We start from the raw sequence: 19,542 nt of genomic DNA on the forward strand, positions 1-19,542 counted from the left end.
GAACGCGACTGGATGGAAAGAAGAATTTACCGCTATGTCCTTCATGAAGAACGGGCCATGCATGGTGCGCGGATGCTCTAAGCAAACCACGATCCTCTCTCTTTCCGCGCGCGGAATGGACGGATAATGCGCCTCCGTAATTTCAGGTATAAATATGCGAGTGACGGTAATATGCTACGATATACAGCTCTGCCATTCCCTACGCTCACCAGAGCCGTTCGTTCATTAGCATCATGCATATCCCGAGACAGTTGCTCGGAGATGGAGGCTCAGCAGCTAGTCCTGCTACCTCAGCCGTGAAGGCGGTGGTTGCCCAGTACGTTTCAATCGCACGCTCCTCCTTTTTCGCTTAACTAACCCCCTTGTTACCTTTAGCTTCATCGTCGGATTCACAATCGTATGTCGCTCTGCGAACATTCTGTGGCTTCATCATATGCTTATCACATTTTGTAGTCTTACAGTCAAGCTGATTGGCTTAATGATATTACACAAGCTAGTGCTATGGGTATAGATGGTATGTATACGACACGACGGGAGGTGCGATGGACTGACCACAGTATTTCTAGCCTTCGCTCTCAATTTCGGGTCGGATCCGTGGCAGCCAAATCAAATCGCCAATGCATACGCCGCAGCTGCAGCACACGGATCGAGCTTTAAGCTCTTCCTTTCCTTCGACATGACCTCCATACCCTGCGCATCAGCCGGTGACGCCGCGAACATCGGACACGCGCTCAATCAATACGCATCTCACCCCAGTCAATTCTGGTACAAAGATCGCCCGTACACCTCCACCTTCGGAGGCGAACGTTGCACCTTCGGTACTGGCGATGTCAACTCTGGATGGACATCCGCTGTACGCAACGGCGTCTCGACCCCGTACTCATTCGTGCCAGGCTTCTTCACGGATCCGAACACGTTTGGCAGCTATCCCGTGGTCGATGGCGAATTCAACGTACGCCATAAATCCTTGCACACTCTCTTTTGAACCTGCTAACGCAATTTTTCTTAGTGGAACGGTGCTTGGCCGATGTCTGGCTCCGACGAAACGTTCGACAGCGACGGATCTTACATCGCTAGCGACAACGGCAAACTCTTCATGGCTGCAGCCAGCCCGTGGTTTTTCGCACACTACCCCTGGAAGAACGAGGTGTTCAGGAGCTCCGATTGGCTTTGGAACACGCGCTGGGACCAGATTATAGCGCACAGAGACCAGGTCGACATCGTGGAGATCGTCACCTGGAATGGTACGACCGCTCGCACTTTACAGCTGGCCATCCGCTAAATTTACGGTACAGATTACAGCGAGAGTCATTATATCGGACCAGTTACAGCCGCTGCTTCCCCTCCAGGTGGTACATACTGGCAAAACGGGTACGATCACCAAGGTACGCGATCTTGTATAATCGTCATTCTAGTTACGCCGCTGACAGACACCCATAGGTTGGCTCAACATGGTGCCATACTACGCGCAGGCTTTTAAGACGGGTGCTAACCCGACGATCTCCACGGATCACATTTACATTTGGAGCCGCCCTCACCCAGCCGACGCGACTGCCTGCTGCGACGGTATTGGCAAACCCGCCAACGCGCAGTGGGAGTCGGACAACCTCTGGGCCGTCGTCTTCGCGTCTTCGACGGGAACGGTGACCCTCACATCAGGGTCCAACGTGCAATCGTTCGAGGTGCCGGCGGGAGTGACGAAGTTGCAGGTGCCGAGCGCGCCTGGCGGTATTCGAGGGACTTTAACCCGGCTCGGCGCAGCCGTGGTGGACGTCAACCCGGGAGCTGCGTTCACGTATACGCTGACGCCTCAGCAGTACAACTATAACGCATTTGTTGCTTGGGCTTAGGGAACGTTGGGTCACATTCTGGGATATTCATTTTTATTGGTATTTATTCGAGGATAGCGAATGCATTTATATGACTTGGATCACGGATCACGCAGTCTCATCAACTCGTTGCTGCTCCGCCTGTGTCAAGGCGAAGAAATGATGAGAATGCACGTATAGGTAGCGACGCAGTCGAGGATGATATATGTTTATTGCAATGATGATGTACGACGTCGACTATGAGATAGCACAAACCCTAAGTCTGCGGTCTGTGCATAGTATGTGTTATCTGCGACGAAGGCGTCAGCATGGTCTTTATAGCCTGTTTGAGCAAGTGAAGTTCAGAGAAGAATGCGCGTGCGGTGTCGATCGGGAGATCGACAGGGCAAGGCTAGCCGGACGTAAATCAAGCAATCTCCCGAAGGGCGCATACGAGTGTACCCCCGGAGCGTCATATGGCCCCGGCAAAGTGTCATCTGTAAGAACGTGCGCAAGGAATTGTGTTCTCACTGGTGTATCATTCCAAGTCGTCCTCGTCCGTGAGCTCTTCGCCTTCGCGAAGGCTACCATGCCGCTCGTAGCCCTTCTTCCTCGCCCATCGAAAGCCGTCTGTGTAGGGCATGATGCGCAGCGGGAAGAAGAGGGTGTACAACGGGCTACGTTGATTTATCAGCCGACATGAAATGGAAGAGACCATAATCGCTCACTATCCCTCCGGGCCGATGTTGAAGAACAGCTCGAGGTTCTTGCGTTTACCAAGATCAAAAGAGTTTACGAACGTCTGTGATCCGGGTGAGTGATGATCAGGACCTTCGGAACCATAACAAACGTACTTCTCCACGTTCTTTCGCCACCTTGCGATACATTTCATGGTCTTGTGCTTCGACGCTAGTCTCGGCAGCCGCTACGCCACACCAGAGATGCCAGCCGAACATGATGCCGACGGCGAGTCCTAGCACCACCGACAGAATATATATCATCATATAAAGCACGTCTGGTGTTCGATGCGGCCATCCTGCCTGTATGTGCAACACATTTTACTGTGAGCGAGGACACGAGAGCATGGCGGTATATCGTACCTCGTCCACGTATCCTACAGCTTGCCACATTTTCTGATACCCGAGAACAACGAAACATATCGTCGATATGGCCAAGTACGCACTAGGATAAGCTTCAGATGTCGTTAGCCTCGGATACGAAAGACTGACAGGAACATGACGAAGTGTCGTTCATTATGCAAGCCAATGCATTGGTTGACCCCTGCCTTAATGTCAGCATAATTCTGGATGGAGCATCTCGTGATACCCACACTGATGAATCCGGTAAGTTAGTCGACGAAGGAATGCTCTCGTAGAGGGATTAATCTCACTGGACAGTGGTGGTCATATTTCAAGACGCAGCGATTGCATATTCGACAATGGTGTGCCCTCTCATCTCGCATGTTTATAAGTACTCGCCGATCGTCCGTGAACGGGCGACCGCTCACCTCGGGTCTGATTGCTCCGCATCGCCTGCATTTGGTTGTGCTCGCTCTCGTAATGTTGACCTCATCGCTCCATCTCACTCCGACGTTGTTCAGTCCACCATCAGTCAGTGCTCTATGACCACCTCTTCTTTTCCTCTTCGCCCAAAGTATCCCCGAGCCCGGAGCTCTCTGCGGCTCGTCAACGAATCCGGGCGGTACGGTGCACACATAGAAGTAGTGTGCGACCAGGTTCAGTGCTATAAGCGTACATATAGGCGTCGTTATCCAGGGATAAGAGAGTGTTGGTTGTATTATTTCAACTGAAAATAGGATCCGTCAGAAGCAGCCCTTGGAAGGGAATCGGACATAGAAGCGTACAAAAGCACACAAGGCCGACAGATAATAGCGCGATGGCAAAGGCAATGAAGAACGGTCCCGCAGCGCCTGTGACTCTGTCGCCAAGTCGTTCGAGAGCTCGGAAACACCGGAAGACCCAACGAGGAGCGAGGCTGGTCATCGTTGCGAACGGCGAACACGACGTCAGCGGATGAGGCTTAGCAGGGGTCCCAGAATCATTCAAGGGTGAAAATGGTGGACCCCTGTGGACCCCTTCCTCTTCTTTGCCAAGTGCGTCTCCTCGAACCCGCTGGCATCAGAATGGCCGGCGCTACACCTCAGGTCGCGAGATGATTCAACCTTACGGAATACAGGAAGTCTGTTTGCGAGACTTGATATCCCTCATGATCTTGAAGTTTGCTTCATACTATTCGTGCCTCCCGGCTGATTTGTCCCGGTGCGATAAGATGCACCTGGACTCCTTGTTCTCAAATCGTTAGGCTGACCACGCGCAAAGGCTCATCTGAGTTTGGCATTGCAGGCCACGTTTCATCTCGTTACAGTAATCTGAATGGCTCTTGTTTGCCTTGTGACCGAAACTCGGGTTGAGCCCCAGTGCTCTATAAAGAAGCTCCGCTCAAATGAGCAAATCCTTATGACCGCCTGGTGAGCGCCCCGCGTTCGCAGCCATGCCTCCGGCGTCGAGGGTCTCCAATCCGGCCATCGCCTTCCCGTCCATCTCGTTGAAGGACAAAGACCATGGCGCCACATCACTGTCTCGCTCAGATGTCGAAGAAGCTCGCGCTGGGCGCAAGCCATCCCTTCTCCGCTCTCTTTCTCGCAAATACAACATTTCCAGTTCTTCCCTCTCTCGACAAAAATCCGTCGAATCGGTCTCCTCCATAGACGGCGACGATACTGTTGCTGGCAGTACTAGACACTCCACCTCGCCTCTTGAATCTACACTCTCTTCAGGACCTTTCTCCCTTTCTTCTCTGTCTATCTCGGAAAAATCAATCACCAGAAGGCAGGAACGCACCAACTCCGACATATCGATCAACGACAATCCACCGGTCCCTCGCAGTCTCGGGTTGGTGTCTGCTGCCGCAAAGGAGCTAGCTCAGCTCGTCCAGGGTCAAACTCCAGAGAAGCGTATCCGCGTGAACTCGCCAACTGGTGGAGTAGATGCTCCTCGTATTCGACAGCGCCTCGACTCCCTCGTCGGTCCGCCGCGTCAAATTTCGAGGAAGGATTCAGATGCCTCACTGCGTACCCTTCGGTCGCGCGGGTCTACGGATACACTCCATGACGACAGTCTCTCTCGCGACTCCACGTCGGCACTCGATATCCTAGACCACTCACGAAATCCTCGTCCGCGTAAGGACTCTGTGGATAGCGTTCGCTCACTCAATATGGCTCTTACTGCGGATGGCCGCCGTCAGCATGTCCTAACCCCTCCTGCCTTGGAGCGATCTTCGTCGAGATCCTCCAGCTCCTCACGAGCAGTTCGAAGGCCCGATCTACTCAGCAGCACCGCTCAGGCTCTTCCGGTCGCTGACATCTCTACCGGTGTCGTTGGCAGGCGCGGTGCCAGCCGCTCAACCGCTAGCCGTGACTTGGGCCGTTCTTCCGCCGCCGATAACACAGAACCCATGGAAGACTCCGCATTTTTCAATGGCAAGGTGCGACGAAATTCATGCTGCCATGTCGAACGCCATGTAACCTGACCTTCCAGGATGTCGAACCTGTGATCGAGGCAGCTAAACGCGCTATGAGGGCCCGTCTCCCCAAGGCGCAACCTACGCCAGCGTCATCAGGTACCGCTCGTGTTAGCGATGCGGACGCCTCATCTTCGGCTTTCGCGGCTATCCAGAAGCAACGCTATTCCCTCGAACTCATACTATTTGAGAACCGAATCGAGGAGCTTTGGGATCAGCCCCTCGAGTAAGCCGTACATTGATTCCAAGACTGAAATTTGCTAACCATGCCCTGAGTGAAATCGCGTTCTTTAACGGCTGCCTCGCGCTTCGAGATCTTGATAGCCGTCCTGCTGCAGATCTGCCTGTGCCTCGGATTCTCGACATTTCTATCGATTGCGCCGACAATGAAGGTGCGTGGTGCATCGACTATGCAGAACAGCGCGTCGAGCGCGTCGATGCCGAGGATAATATCGAACTCGAAGGAGGGATTGCCATGGAGCGGTGCTGGCACTACAGCGACGGCGTTGGTAGCGTAGGAAATCGCGGATGGTTCTCGCTATTCTGGGTACCCCTCCCCATGAGCGTATTCCACCACGGGGACTATATCGACGAGTTCACCATCACCGCCGCAGTCCGAGTCGGCTTCGATGAGCAGGAGACGGAAGAGCCCATAACATTTGCGGCATCGGAGTCCACTACGATCAGTAACCTGCGCTGGGCTGATTACGCCGGAAAATCCAGCTCGGTGTGAAACGGCACCTCAGCAATGACTATCACGGCATCATCGTAAACGCTCCTTTTTACCGTATACTTACTCGAGTTACATCAATTCTGTCAATCGCGCACATACATATGACCTTGTCTTTCATCTCTCTAACAATCATTCGTATAGAATCTCGCTTGCGTGGGCATGTTCGGAGGTGCACGAAGAGCTGTTGAGGATTCACAGGCGCCGAAGAAACAGCCGCCATGGCAGAGAGAAACTACACGGTCCTACATCACTAGAATGAAGACCCCGCTTGCGAGACATTTACGAATAACGACGGTTTTTCCTCAGACTTCCTCCTGTGCTTATACTTTACCCACGGCTAAGATTGTCGTCGTCGGGTAGAGGGTCCTCCAGTTCTTCTCCCGCGAACTGCTTGAACTCCAGCCGACTCCCCTGCGCCGTTGCGCTGCCTGTGTTCCATGTAATCGGAGCAGAAGTGGTACTACGTCCAGTAGCGGTCGCCCAGCGCAAACTATGGCTGGTAAATGTCTGAGCGTAGCGCTGACTTTCTCGGCTACCCGGTACCATGTCGAGATGAACTAACAAAATAATCGAGGTAGGGAAAAGACCCTAAGGCATGTGAGCGCGGATCAGAACAAACGCGAGAAAATGCAGGTACCAGGATTTGAGGAAGCATATTCAGTACGACATGAAGGGCAGGGGAGTTGATTTGTTGCAGAATGAAGCTGATGATCTACTTCAACGTCAAGACGGGATTCCTGAGATCATCGGCTGCAATAGTCCGCACCTGTGCAGCGGTTACAATCGCACCACTCTCCACAAACATCATCACTATGCCCGTGTATCGCTGACCGGAACTCGTAGCAGCTACACCGCTGGCGACCTTGCGGATCCTATATTGCATGTACCTTCAGGGTTTTCAGCTGAAGAATGGGTATTCAAAGGGACACAGGAACTCACTCAAGACGACAAACGATGAGTAGAGTACTCAGAATCGTATTCGCGAGCGTCAGCGCCGCAGATGCGACCGGAAAGACGCGAGCGTTAGGGGAGGTAACGGCTGCGGCGACTTGAAACGTAAGTCCTGCTTAAAATATGAGAGCTGGCCGGGGATATTTCGCTAGGATCTTACCGCACGAGACTATTAAGGAGACGATCTGCGGGGCAATCGCCCACCATAGATGACCCCATATCACCTGAATCAACGTATTAAGCTTGAAACGCTTGCAATTCATGCGGACATACCCACACGCGCCATATTAAGACGATATCGTATAGAATGAACTGTATAGTATCAGTCTAGATCTCAGTGCCAAGGGACGTGTAGATTACCTGAATTTGGGCCAGGATGATAGTTGACTGAAGCAGCTTCGCATTGTCGCGGTTATTAGGGCCACTGATAAAACCAGAGAATACGATGGACGTGTGACAGGAGGCGACCAGGTACATGAGCACCCCAACGCCGAACATGGCCAACCTTGGTTTGGTCAAAGAGCGGGAACCGAGGCTAGAACGTATACACAGGATCAGAAGATATCACGGTGCCATGACTATCAGGAGACCTACGCCAAGACCAAGGCGAGCACCATCATCAAGGTGGTATACATTCCTGAAGTGAAAGCGTGGTCAGTAATTATCAAGAGGTGTAGGTTGTCTTACCCCATACGAACACCGCGCAAAAGAGCTGAACGAACGTATACTGTAGCTCTGAAAGTGCCATGGTCTTTCTGGGAGCTCCTTCCAACAGACATTCTTGACGACTTATAGTGTTTAGGGAGAATCATCGCACCGGGCACTGCGATCAACGCAGCGGGAACTTCTGGTGATTATTCCGCCCAGAAGCGTACCCATCTTCCAAATCACGCCATCGCTAACCCAGCGATGGGTGCTTGAGAAGATAATCACCGTGAGCAGTAGCGTTCTGCCTGAAACGAACCATCCCCAACGAGTCCGAATCAAGGAGCACCCGTGTGTAGCGACGGAGAATGAACGGTGTTCCAGAACATGGTTTCCACCAGCAATCCACATGGGGGTACTCATGGTGAGCACAGCTTGCCGTAGGCACTCGTGCGCCGCGCTCTATCGGAGAAGATAGCCATGACTTGAATCCAGAGGAACTCAATCGTTCAATACTGAATGTTGCTCATCATTCTCATCAAATCGCGAGGACACGACGGCCGCGTGTACCTGATTTTGAATATAAAAGGTCAACATAGCGTACTTGAATCAGAAGCTGCTTGTATTTCATACCCACGCTGTGTTTCGCGAACAGACGAACCTGATATGTACGTCCATCCCTCTAAACGCTCACTGGGTAGATTGTTGAGAATCTCCAGGGCGGTGGTTCACGCGATAACAGATTCTGAGTTCAATACGTGGCCGCAACGGTGCGTACTGGTCATCATATCGAGCAGAAGTAAACGTGAGATCCTGTGACTAGCTTCTTGGACTTGAAACAAACCCCGTATTGCCATGACCCCGACTTCAGTGGAGTACGGACCTTATTGAAGCCTAAGTATTGAGCGCTGGAGTATACGCGTACGTCAGGAATTGCGCCCCGAGCGGAATGGATGAGATGAAATGGTTAAGCTGGACAGCATTGGCAGCATCATAGAAGGATAGGTTCCGAACTCACGATACTATCGGAAGATACGCATGTTCTGACAGCCGCATCAAGCACAGGCGCTGCGTACTCAGAACAGTCTCTACACCTCTGAGCCCTAGAACTGGCAAAGGAACCCTTGTGCGATATGAGCGCAAACCCCGCAAACCCGGTTGTACTGTCAATTCGCGGGCAGCGAGCGATGACCACTGGCAGGAAGATAGAGAAGATAGCGGGAATCATTAGAAATCAGGTTCGTGCACGTCGCCGTACGCCAACGTCATTTACAAAAAGACATACAGTACTCGGAAGAGAATCCCACTGGGATAGTCAACTGTGCATTGGCAGAAAATGTGCGTTTCGACGCTCTCCGATACGTGGCGTGCTGACAGTGTAATTGCAGACCCTCATGCAAGAAGAGTACCTGAAAGTGAGTCCGATCCCCCCCTTGGCTTTCGCGACAGACTACTGAAGGGAATGTGTCAGTTCTTCCAATCGAATCTACATTTGGCGGGCATGGATTTAACATACGGTGTGCCGCATTCCTGTCCGGTCATCGATTCCCATATGACATTCCGTAGGCGATACAGTCGGGGGATCGCAGCGGTTGTTCAAGGCGTTGTGTCGTTTGTTCGAACGATATTTCAACCCCGCAATTCCCGTGAGGCAAGAGCACATCATCACCGGCGGAGGATTAGGTGCTATGTGAGCGTCGCCGGTGACCGTGACGCACGCGTGACACCCATACCTTCACAGGGCAGATCAACTGGTTCAACTTCTATGCGAACCGGGCGACATTATCTTGGTGGCTCGGCCATATTACAGTGCGTACGCTCGAAAAAGCTATAAACTTAGCTGACAGATCATGAACATGAAGATGGGTTTGACGACGATGTATCGGAAAGAAGTCAAGGCGTCATGTACGGAGTTGATGTCGGGAACACTGATCCCGCTGGAGCTGGGAGTGTAGCGGCCTTCGAAAGCGCACTCACTAAGCTCTCAAAAGAGGGGAGAACAGTGCGAGCGGTCATGCTGTGCAATCCCAATAACCCTCTGGGGTTCAACTACGAGCGAGGGACGATCGTGGAATACTGCAGATTCTGCGAAAAACATGGGATTCATCTCATCAACGACGAGATATACGCACTTTCCCAGTTTGGTGGGGAAAGCGCAACACCGTTCACTTCCATACTTTCTATCGACGTCGAGAAGGAGGCTGGCTGCAATCCCGCCAGAGTTCACATGCTCTATGGGATGAGCAAGGATTTCTGTGCTAATGGACTTCGTGTCGGTGAGCCCACTCTTGTTCTACAGTTTCTCTTGGAAAGACCTAACAGAGCATCAGGAGCCGTAGTGTCCCAGAATAGGGATCTGATCCTCGCATTTTACGCACTAGCCCGTTTCGTCAAGGTCTCTTCCGCATCAGTACGCTCCCGCACCTTTCGTCCATTGACTACACCTTGTCTGAGTGAAGCCGCTAGGACGCACTCTGGTCGAGTATTCTCCTTGACGATGAGAAACTCGATTATTTCGTGACAACTAACCAAGACCGGCTTGGTGCTGCGTATCGGTACTGTTGTTCATGGTTCGAGTCCAAGGGCATTCCTTATCAAAAGGCGAGCGCAGGTCAATACGTATTCGGTGAGCTGCATCTTATGGATATGACGCGAGCAACCTAATCTTAGCTACCAGTGAATCTAAACTCATTCTTACGCTCGGAAAACGACGAAGGAGTTCCGTTGTCAACGCCCCTCGCTCGCGATAGCGATCTCCATATGGATCTCGTCAATGCTGGAATATTCATAGGCCTCGGTGCGTATCATCGTCAAAACACGATGGAGATGACCTAGTTGAATCCCTGAACGATGTTAGGCTCCTCTTTTCATCATACGGAGTGCGGCTGGTTCCGTTTCACCTTCAGCGTCATGAGAGCTGCAATGGATGTTGCGCTGGATCGCTTCGGGCAAGTACTGGAACGGAGGAGGAAGGAGAAGCGATAAACATGCGCTCGAACCCTGTACTCTACTCATAACGCGTGTCCTCGCCCGAGATGTTGTTGCACGGCTTTGATTGTGACGTCATCGTCATTCACAGCTTCCGCTACGACGAATTACGACCCGGTTGTGCGCCAGCTATTACGTTGGCTTGAAGTGACCAGCTGCTTGCAGCACGAACCCGACAATAGCCACTCTCTCACTGTGCTGTTAAGGCTTATGTCGGACTCAGATCCATCGCCTCCACCTCCGCCGTACGAGGTCGATAACCCAACGTCGAGCACGTTCGCGCACACAACGCCAGTTGAGGCTCTCAATGAGTCGTCAAGCGTCCGCAGAATTAACCAGAAACTCGCGAACGTGGACGGGCTCGGCATATCCGAGGATGGCAAAGTCGTCATACCACCAACGCTCGAGCGCGCCTACTCGAGACTGTTGTTTCCGCCGTCGTACGTAGTTGTTGGCGTGTATCGGCTGTGCACCGACAAATCCCTCTACGTCCCGGCGTGGAAGAAATGCAAACATGGGGTTGTCAGAGGAGGAGTGGTCGGAACTATTTGGGTGAGTTCAAGCGCTGCGGTCACATTGGTTTCATAAAGGCTCATTCAATTGAAGGCTCTATTCACGTTCAACATCCAACGCAAATTCATTGAACTATTCCTCATTCACTCTCCGCGCGTCACCGGATTGTCTGAAGAGACCGTCTTTGGTTACCGAATGCCATTCAGTCTACCGACATGTACGTGTATTTTCCACCGAGCGATACACTCTTTGACTCTATACAGACGCCGCCGTATTCTTCCTCTCGTCTCAGGTTACTGCCATCCTAACCTTCTTCCTGTCACGCAACATCCGAATCGCTCGTGAGCGGGTATGGGAACAGACCGTCGCAAGCCGCGGCAAGGGAAAAGATTTCTGGCAGCCGTACACCGAGGAATGGTTACGGCCGCCTCAACCGAACCCGAAACCGTTCTGGTCTCTGGATAGATGGTTCGGGAGCTTTATCGCAAGGATGATCGTGAGGCGAGGTGCGTTTTCTGCCCGCTGTCTCGAATCATCGCTGATCTGCGTCGACAGTGCTCCTTGCGCCGCTGAACTTTGTCCCCTTCGTCGGCATCTTCATATCCGCGTGGTTCAAGGCTCTGGGTACCGCCACATATCTGCATAAGCCCGTGAGGACTCTATGGTGCCCTGTGTCCTCCGCAGAGACTGACCAACTCGGACAGTACTTTTCTGCAAAGAAGATGACTCATGAGCAATGTGCCATATTCGTGGAGGAACGTAAGTGGGAGTACCGCTGTGAGTTTCTGTGTCGATTCTTCTTGCAATTATTCTCTAGCCTCACGACCGTACCTGTCTACAGCGTTCGGATTCGCCGCCGCCTTACTTGAATCCATCCCCCTCGTCGGACTTGTATTCACTATCTCGAATCGTATCGGGGCAGCCATGTGGGCTCACGGTCAGTTCTCCTTCACTCTGGTCGTTTCGGAACATACATAGACACCTGTTGCAGACCTAGAGAAGAACCAGCATTATATCGCCTCCGAGCGCGCGAAAGGCCATGTGATCGATGGTCAAAGTTTAGCACGTGGCGGAGCTCTTTTCACTCCCACTGAGAAGCAGCGCAAGCATCTCGAGGGCATATCGATGACGGATGTTGACATCCCAGGTGACTACGTGGGGTCGTAGAGTATTTGACGAACATGGGCTTGCATTCTTGTACTCTACATCGTACAACGTCGTATTCTACAACAGCGCCCTTCTGTCGTTGCAACATCTATTCTTGGTGAGCAGAAACTGCTCCGCGTCTCTGGGTTTCATTCGAATGCCTCCCTATCCGCAGTATTCGCCAGCAGGGCAACCGACCTGCCATAACACGGTGAGCCTAGCCTGGAACTACTAAACCCGAGACGCACCGCGGTTCCAAACTTGCTGCCACCAACACCAGCGATGGTCAGCACAGCTGTAACGATTCCACCGAGACCTTCTCCCGCAATGAAGCCTGCCGCCACAGGATAACAGTACATGGCAAAATGGCCGCCGAACCGTCTTCTCCAAAGGAATGCTACGGAGGCTCCGAAAACCATCGCGGTCGGGTAGGTGGTGGCGTTGAGAATGAAACCGATGCCGATGGCCGTCCAGTTGGGTACAAAATGGTGGTACTTGGCCGGGATGTAGTTGTATTTCAGGACGACCGTCAGGATTGCGGCGACTGCCAATCCTATCGCAGTGAATCCTGATGATGGCGGGATTGGTAGACTGGGGTCGGTGACCGCCACCTTCCCAACGCGATGTATCAGCGCCATTCTGAATCATCATTGCCCTCGAGAGTGAGAGAAAGGTACAACGCCTACCATTACAGCTCTCCAGCTCTGCACGTCCGGTGCCGGGAACGAGCAGGTCGCTGCGAGGTTGAGGTCGTTGATGCATGGGTAAGCGGTGCTGAATACGACGTATAACCCGGTGCTCATGAAGATTGAGACTATGGCACCGCAGCACTGCGCATAAAACTGCACGCGCGGGGAGGCACCCAAAAGGTGCGTAGTCTTGAGATCGCCTAACATGTCCGCAGCTTGCTCCGACGCGCCCAGTGCTACTATCCCGGACACCGAGTTCAGCAGCTGAGCCGACTTGATGGGCAGGTGACGGCCTTTGGCAACACCGCCAAGGATTAGTTGCGAGGCGTTCCCGATTGCTGCAATAATCGTAATAAGAGACGCTCGACAAGAGGGCTATATTTGACTTACAAGTGACGGGTATGACATTCACGCGGCCTGCTGCCTCTGCTCCGATGAATGCGAACAAGACTGCAACAGTGCGTTAGTCTCCAGATCGGCGCAACATACCGGGACTTACATGCGAATACGATGGCCAGCAGAGAGATGCCAACGCTGCATAAATTGAGCAATCGTTCAGGGGCTTTAAATAAATACTAGATCTCACTTTTGGCCGTACTGAACGCCTAATAACAATACTCAGAGATGGTTGGTGTGAGCTGCACGTCGGCTTACCGAGTACTACGCAAGTCAGTATGATAGAAATTATGAGTCCCGTAGACCACATCCACCAGGGAACCTGTACCAAATACACCATTGGGGATCACTCCTTTCGAGCGAGAGAACGTACGTACCTGTTCCTCCGGAGGTGCTGGATCGAAGATTTCTTGATCCTTCCCCAGAGCGATCCCGCCATCATCTTGTTTTACGCCACGAACCTTCGACAGACCAGATTCCATCGCAGACTTTGCAACGCGATAGATCATACGCGCATTGCAAGCCACTGTGGACACGATCAGAGCATTTGCATCCGCATGGAAGGTGCTCCTACCTTCAGCAAACGTGCTGGCAATGAGCATCAATGTACCTGGCCAGATGAGCCAGTACCGGGGACTCGGATGATGGACCGGATCGTCGAGGACCATAGAGTAGTATGAGATATAACCAGGGAACTTCTCTGGGTTGATCGCCTCCCCAAAGGCCTTCCCTGTGGCGACAAGTGAAGGGCCTATGACGGCCCATGCAAAGAAGCTTCCACCCCAAAACGAATAACTCGCGTTTATCCCTGACAACATTCCCGCGCCAATGAAAGCAGGGGTCCACTCCCAGACCCAACCCTGAACGTACGCCGTTCAGTGCACGATCCTCGAACTGATTGGAGCGACGCACCCAATTTTCCGCGGCAACGATCCCATGCCAGCCCCCTGGCTTATACATCCACCAGAAGACATGCCAATCCTAGCAAGAATGCGTCAGCAGCGACCTCACCATATTCCAGGCAGTTACCCACCCACATAATGCCGGGTGCATATTCGCTCGTGACACGCAGAGAAATGGCGAATGCGAACGCTGCAGCGAGGCAGATGGTCTTGCGGCGTGCGACTGTCTCCGCGTTCTTGCTGTGCGCGTATCAGCGTCGAGGATATCCGCTTCAAACGTCGGAGATTCGCGCACCCAACATGAAGCGAGCGAATAGTAAATGCCGTAGCAACGGCGGATGGAAAAACGAGCTTGAGCTTGAGGATATAGAACTTGCGCAGCGGTATCGCAAAGAACATTCCATCTGATGGGCATGAATCGTGACTACACTCGGAAGGACTGAATGGCTTACAGTATGCGCAGACGAGAGTGATAGTGATAAGTCGGCCAAAATCCTCTTTCGGGGTGCTCGACAAGAGACCAAGCTGGTAGCAGGCGGGAATAGCGCTTGCAAATATGAGGCCGAGAGATCCGGCCGCGGTTGCCGCAGACATACAACAAACGTTTTCCTTGATTCCGTGTTAACAGATACGTCCAATCGAACTTCCTGACAAAACACACTTTGGGGCCGAAGTAGCCTCCGCCTAGCCACTGAGGTGCGATGCGAGAGAACGGCTTCAAAATGGCATAACCTTCGTTCGGAGGTGAGTTTTAGACGAGTTACAATGAGTGGTTAGCATTGGAACCTACCGAATATCGAACCGAATAATGAAGCCCCGAAAGTCCAGCTGTGCAAAGGTGCGATGAGTGGTCGTGGAAAGAAATAGCAGCAACATAGGCTTACCCTGTTTTCAAACCGAGATACATATTGGATGCAGCGATAAGACCGCCGAGACAACATCCCGTTAAGACGGCTCGGACCGTGAATTGCTGCTCTTCGACCGGAGCTGTGGGATCGACAGGAAATGGCTCGAAGACACTGAGAGGAGGCTCGTTGCCGATGCTAGGGTCTTCTTCGCTGTTGTCCTCTACGCTCACTTCCGCGATGTCCACGTCTTTCTTTTCGACACTGCTATCATCGGCGTCCAAGGAGGGCACTGCAGATAAAGTAACGCGCTTCACTGAGTAGGCAGGGTCGGCATCCATGGCGAGCGAGACGGACGGATCACAAGGCGTACGAGACGCTCTTTAAATGCGGTCGACCCCGGGGGCGCGACGAAAGCAATAATAGTATGCTCTGTCCTAATCGGGGTTGTGTTTCGCTCGCGAAGAGGGCGAGGCGTCACGAGAGACGCGTTCTCCTTATCTTGCGGCGCAAAACGAAGCGGTACGTCGTCAATGGATGTGGAACGTCGCGCTATCGGAGGCCCGCGATAGCGGGATTGTCGCGTGGTGCCTCACCTTGCCTTCTTAGACAAGGGATGGGTGCAGTTCAAGCGGGTCATGTTTCCCGCCAAAGGACCCGGTATCGCCTTGCTGCTTAGGATCATATGGAAGAGCTAGAGGCGGAGCCCATGATAGCAGCCTCCAGAAGCGCTGATAACGTATAAATAACATATGCCGCATTTGGATTATGATACGACACGCACGCAACATAGGCCCAGCAAGGTTCAGCTTCGCCTGAACCTGCTCGTGGTGCTGGTCAAAGCAAACGGCATCTGAACGTCAAGAGCATTCGCTCAAGTTAGTAGGTTGCAGTAGCAGAGCACGATAATGGACAGGAGCGCACTAACATTTCGCAGTAAGACGTGCCTGTTCGAGAGAAGCGCTCGTGAAGGACTTGCCATTGAGCATCAGATGTAACCTACCCACATTGAGCTCAATAGAATATCTTACACGTAAGGTGATACGCAATACGACGTGAATAGCAGCACAAGATACCACAAGGTTGCAGAGAATCAGATTGCCCACATATTCTACTCAGAATCCGACTGTAACTTCCAAAGCATCATAGAGCAGGGTCGTGTTGGCATTGACAGCGAAGTCGCGGAGGATATCGGGGGGACGCGGGCTGGAGGAAATCTTCACACGCCATCTACGCCCCGCTGCGTTCTGCAGAAATCCTGTGGTCCTCGTCATAGACTTCGTCCTCCGTTTTTACAGGTCTCGTTCAAATTCTCGCTATGAACGCTCTAAGGGTAACGGCGAGGAGGCATCTTGCGTCCTCTACTCGTCGGTTCGCGTCCACGTCTACCGAGACGGCCCAGCAAAAGGCTCAGGGAGCCGCGCAGGACGCCCAGGCCAAGGTAAGCATTAATTGCACCCCGTTCGTTCTCATTGCATCCACGTTCCGTGCTCCGAACGGAAACTGTATATATCCATGTTCTGCTCCACGCACCTGGATATCTATCCTGTTCCTCTTGTGCCGCATGCAGGAGCTGACACGCTGTCGCAGGCCAAGGACTTCCTCGCAACGGCGAACGTGACAGGCAAGAAGGCAATTGAGGCCGGCAAGAAGGCACTGGGACCTTTGGGAGAGCGAGTTGGTAACCTACTAGGTGGTGCGTGTTGACACTGGTTCCCCGTACGACACTGGCCTGATCATACACGCGTTGTCACAGCCTACAAGCAGCCGCTCTTCTACAACACTGCCGTTGCTCGCGAATTCCTCAAGCAGGTTTACCTTGCGGAGCGCCTACAACCGCCCACCTCCTTGTCCGCCATTCAATCCGCCTACTCCACGCTGTGGTCACGGTCCGTTCCTTGTCTTCATTAACGTCTCCGTCGGTCGCCTCCGCAACTATTTTCTGCTACCATACCATCGCGCTATTGCTCATTCCGCTCACAGGGCATCCTCGCCGACCTACTGGCGTACTATTTTCTCCAACGGGGAATGGGTCAAGGTCGGGGTTTATGGTATTGAGGCTTATGGCGTCTTCAAGGTGCGTTATCTGCCCCGCAGGTCGCGGACTATCTGTTTTCTGATGCCGTTGTTCGTCATAGATCGGCGAAATCGTCGGTCGCAGAAGCCTGGTTGGCTACGACCTTCACTAGACAGTATAATTGTTATTATTGTCCGAGCAATGCTACTATGACATTGTCATAGCTCCTCGGTTGGAATCCCTGGAATGCCGTTCTCCCTCGCCTTGCACCTCGTCTGGAGACTGGAAGAAATCATGTCCATAGAAGTGGAATTGTAGAAGACAATCTCATACGCATGCGGGCGAGTTAATACCGGCCCTCATCGCGAATAAGTAGTTCGAACTTGAAGTGGTGAATCGTCGTCAGCTTCCTGTCAGGGTGGCGCACTTCAAGCCCCGGGATCGGCGTTACGTTGTCGCCTGAACCATGATGTCATCGTTTTTTGCAACTCGTCCAAAAGGTTGGCGACTGCAGCGACGATGCACACGACACTCAACGACTACCCCGACCTACATCTATCATGTCTCATATTCGTATGCGAAACACCCTGACGCGGTCCGCCCCAATTCTGCGTGCAAGGTTCTATAGGACGTCGCCACCATGCCTCCGTCCTTCGGACGGCCGTGACCCTTCGTTGTCCCAAGGCCACGCAGCAATAGGAGACAACAAGAGTCCGCAGGATGTGCACAGCGAGAGCGCGAAGTCCGGGAAAGGTGCGCTTGAGTCATCTTCTACAGGATCTTGCTTCTCATTCGAGCATAGCAGCGGCCAACTCCAGCAGCCCGATGGACGCGGCATCCCCTAACCGCCAAGCTCAAGCCCAGCGTGACGACACAAGCGGGAACAAGGAGGGAGTAGGCTTTGCCGAGCAGGTGGGAGGCGCCTCCGCTGCAGGTTCAGGCGCCAGTCGCAAGGGAAGCGAGGAGGAGGCTCAAGCGCCCGGTGTGTGGAGCAGCATCAAGCAGGGCTTAGGATTGGGAACCGGCTCGGGCGACGTTAAACAGAATCAGGAAAGTATCCAGTCCCGTGTACGACCCTGTCGACTGACCGTGCATGCAGGGCGGCGGGAGAGGAGTGACAGGCACTGGAACGGCAAGAAAGTTCAGCACTAGCGCTGTTGGTCGGAGCCTAGGTCTGTCGTCGTAAACGCTCGTCATAAACAGCTCGTTTACAGTGACCATGCCTGTGCAGACACTGCTGCGCGTACTCTGGGCGCTACTGACCGCCAGAGTGCTCGAGTTCTGCCTAGCGAACAAGTATGGATGTTGGATTGTTCTTCAGCGGATTCCGACTGATGCTGACCTTGATGTAGACCTCGTGGCGTACTCTTCATACAAGTGCGCGGATTGCCGAAGCCAAACACAACGCAGACTCGTACCTCAAAGATGTCAATACCTTAGTCGAAGACGGTACGAAAACATTCAAGGTGCGCTCACAGTGCATGAAACGAGTAATACACTAACGTCACAATTAGGTCGATTCGTCGTCGCCTGCCACCGATGTACCAAACACGGGGTCCGGGCAGAAGGATACGACCCAGAGTGGGAAGTATCATCAAGCAGGTCCCGGTGATCCTGAATATGAGTCGCTCAACCAGAGTCAACCGTGAGTGTTTCGGTCCACGCTGCAGTACGCGGGTATTGACGCTGCGATCCAGGTACGACAAATCGAGTCAGGCTTCCGACGCTGAGAAGCATCGATACGGCAACGTGCCTGAATGGCGCGACGACAAGGGAAAGCGAGGTGCGCAGAGTGGGCCGTCGGAGGGCCCAGAAGGAGCATCCGCTGGGGGAAGGAAACCCGAGGGCAAGGCGTAATGCACACTGTTCCATAAACAACTCCGAAAGGTACCGAGATGGATTGTCTTTCTTGCACGTTGTATAATAATGCATCGAGTGTTCGCGTTAACCCCACGTGAGAGTGATTCGTCGAGGACGACTATTGGAATTGTGTTTGCGATTCAAGCCATGAACCGAGAGCTTGAACGTTGGCGCGAAAATGTTCATGATAGGGCTCCCCACGTCCCGTACACGGCTACGGCTGTCTCTGAGACAGGCCGTGTTGTGGACGGGGCAGAACGGCAACGGCAGTTAGACGGTGACGGCCGTGCGAGAACGGGCCGCATCTAAACCATTTGCCGTTTAAACGTCAAACGGCATACTACGCTGATTCGGGAATAAATGACTGCTCTGCGAGGTACAGTTACGATTTCAAGAAACCTAACAGGTACGCGGTTAGCTTAGCTCCTATCCTTGTGTTCGGACGGAATTGAGGCTCAATTCCGTCGGGTACCTAAATCTGTGCAGAATTATCGTGGGAATCCGAATAT

At 52.9% G+C, this 19,542-nt stretch overlaps 9 protein-coding genes across 9 annotated transcripts; 6 read left to right on the forward strand and 3 right to left on the reverse strand.

Moving 5' to 3' along the window:
* Window positions 1–233: 233 nt before the first annotated feature.
* On the forward strand, window positions 234–1,850 carry PUNSTDRAFT_48071 (glycoside hydrolase family 71 protein; the record flags this gene model as incomplete). The annotated part of the gene is made up of 7 exons (XM_007389219.1): window positions 234–316; window positions 376–397; window positions 454–514; window positions 567–952; window positions 1,010–1,244; window positions 1,296–1,385; window positions 1,441–1,850. 7 exons carry the CDS (start codon window positions 234–236, stop codon window positions 1,848–1,850), a joined length of 1,287 nt encoding a protein of 428 aa, XP_007389281.1.
* A 496-nt stretch (window positions 1,851–2,346) lies between these two features.
* PUNSTDRAFT_117001 (zf-DHHC-domain-containing protein) lies at window positions 2,347–3,811 on the reverse strand (the record flags this gene model as incomplete). The annotated part of the gene is made up of 8 exons (XM_007389220.1): window positions 2,347–2,485; window positions 2,537–2,610; window positions 2,663–2,848; window positions 2,909–2,990; window positions 3,038–3,093; window positions 3,199–3,258; window positions 3,316–3,614; window positions 3,673–3,811. 8 exons carry the CDS (start codon window positions 3,809–3,811, stop codon window positions 2,347–2,349), a joined length of 1,035 nt encoding a protein of 344 aa, XP_007389282.1.
* A 508-nt stretch (window positions 3,812–4,319) lies between these two features.
* PUNSTDRAFT_48073 (uncharacterized protein) lies at window positions 4,320–6,081 on the forward strand (the record flags this gene model as incomplete). Its single annotated transcript, XM_007389221.1, has 5 exons — window positions 4,320–4,854; window positions 5,278–5,312; window positions 5,366–5,574; window positions 5,625–5,740; window positions 5,765–6,081. The coding sequence occupies 5 exons, from the start codon at window positions 4,320–4,322 to the stop codon at window positions 6,079–6,081; spliced, it is 1,212 nt and encodes a 403-aa protein (XP_007389283.1).
* A 327-nt stretch (window positions 6,082–6,408) lies between these two features.
* Window positions 6,409–7,780, reverse strand: PUNSTDRAFT_139506 (uncharacterized protein; the record flags this gene model as incomplete). Its single annotated transcript, XM_007389222.1, has 9 exons — window positions 6,409–6,669; window positions 6,719–6,793; window positions 6,848–6,968; window positions 7,021–7,144; window positions 7,193–7,256; window positions 7,306–7,344; window positions 7,393–7,567; window positions 7,627–7,669; window positions 7,720–7,780. 9 exons carry the CDS (start codon window positions 7,778–7,780, stop codon window positions 6,409–6,411), a joined length of 963 nt encoding a protein of 320 aa, XP_007389284.1.
* Window positions 7,781–8,864: 1,084 nt separating this feature from the next.
* Window positions 8,865–10,662, forward strand: PUNSTDRAFT_139507 (PLP-dependent transferase; the record flags this gene model as incomplete). Its single annotated transcript, XM_007389223.1, has 11 exons — window positions 8,865–8,915; window positions 8,965–9,015; window positions 9,066–9,092; window positions 9,149–9,194; window positions 9,244–9,367; window positions 9,419–9,486; window positions 9,540–9,953; window positions 10,008–10,087; window positions 10,144–10,303; window positions 10,355–10,474; window positions 10,535–10,662. 11 exons carry the CDS (start codon window positions 8,865–8,867, stop codon window positions 10,660–10,662), a joined length of 1,269 nt encoding a protein of 422 aa, XP_007389285.1.
* Window positions 10,663–10,801: 139 nt separating this feature from the next.
* Window positions 10,802–12,406, forward strand: PUNSTDRAFT_109399 (uncharacterized protein). Its single transcript, XM_007389224.1, has 7 exons — window positions 10,802–11,217; window positions 11,272–11,395; window positions 11,442–11,684; window positions 11,734–11,828; window positions 11,883–11,955; window positions 12,020–12,115; window positions 12,170–12,406. Exons 1-7 carry the CDS (start codon window positions 10,876–10,878, stop codon window positions 12,343–12,345), a joined length of 1,149 nt encoding a protein of 382 aa, XP_007389286.1. The 5' UTR covers window positions 10,802–10,875; the 3' UTR covers window positions 12,346–12,406.
* Window positions 12,407–12,489: 83 nt separating this feature from the next.
* PUNSTDRAFT_78110 (OPT oligopeptide transporter) lies at window positions 12,490–15,497 on the reverse strand (the record flags this gene model as incomplete). The annotated part of the gene is made up of 14 exons (XM_007389225.1): window positions 12,490–12,522; window positions 12,573–12,935; window positions 13,011–13,351; window positions 13,404–13,463; window positions 13,617–13,731; window positions 13,787–13,825; window positions 13,871–14,269; window positions 14,322–14,390; window positions 14,443–14,534; window positions 14,590–14,715; window positions 14,764–14,920; window positions 14,973–15,043; window positions 15,102–15,139; window positions 15,196–15,497. 14 exons carry the CDS (start codon window positions 15,495–15,497, stop codon window positions 12,490–12,492), a joined length of 2,205 nt encoding a protein of 734 aa, XP_007389287.1.
* A 925-nt stretch (window positions 15,498–16,422) lies between these two features.
* PUNSTDRAFT_94002 (uncharacterized protein) lies at window positions 16,423–17,486 on the forward strand. The gene is made up of 5 exons (XM_007389226.1): window positions 16,423–16,597; window positions 16,747–16,852; window positions 16,913–17,045; window positions 17,140–17,233; window positions 17,295–17,486. Exons 1-5 carry the CDS (start codon window positions 16,475–16,477, stop codon window positions 17,343–17,345), a joined length of 507 nt encoding a protein of 168 aa, XP_007389288.1. The 5' UTR covers window positions 16,423–16,474; the 3' UTR covers window positions 17,346–17,486.
* Window positions 17,487–17,733: 247 nt separating this feature from the next.
* PUNSTDRAFT_147042 (uncharacterized protein) lies at window positions 17,734–19,030 on the forward strand (the record flags this gene model as incomplete). The annotated part of the gene is made up of 7 exons (XM_007389227.1): window positions 17,734–17,926; window positions 17,979–18,241; window positions 18,273–18,345; window positions 18,405–18,469; window positions 18,526–18,639; window positions 18,688–18,818; window positions 18,871–19,030. 7 exons carry the CDS (start codon window positions 17,734–17,736, stop codon window positions 19,028–19,030), a joined length of 999 nt encoding a protein of 332 aa, XP_007389289.1.
* Between the last annotated feature and the right edge of the window lie 512 nt (window positions 19,031–19,542).

The sequence above is a fragment of the Punctularia strigosozonata genome, assembly GCF_000264995.1.
Source record: "Punctularia strigosozonata HHB-11173 SS5 unplaced genomic scaffold PUNSTscaffold_25, whole genome shotgun sequence".
Lineage (NCBI taxonomy): Eukaryota > Fungi > Basidiomycota > Agaricomycetes > Corticiales > Punctulariaceae > Punctularia > Punctularia strigosozonata.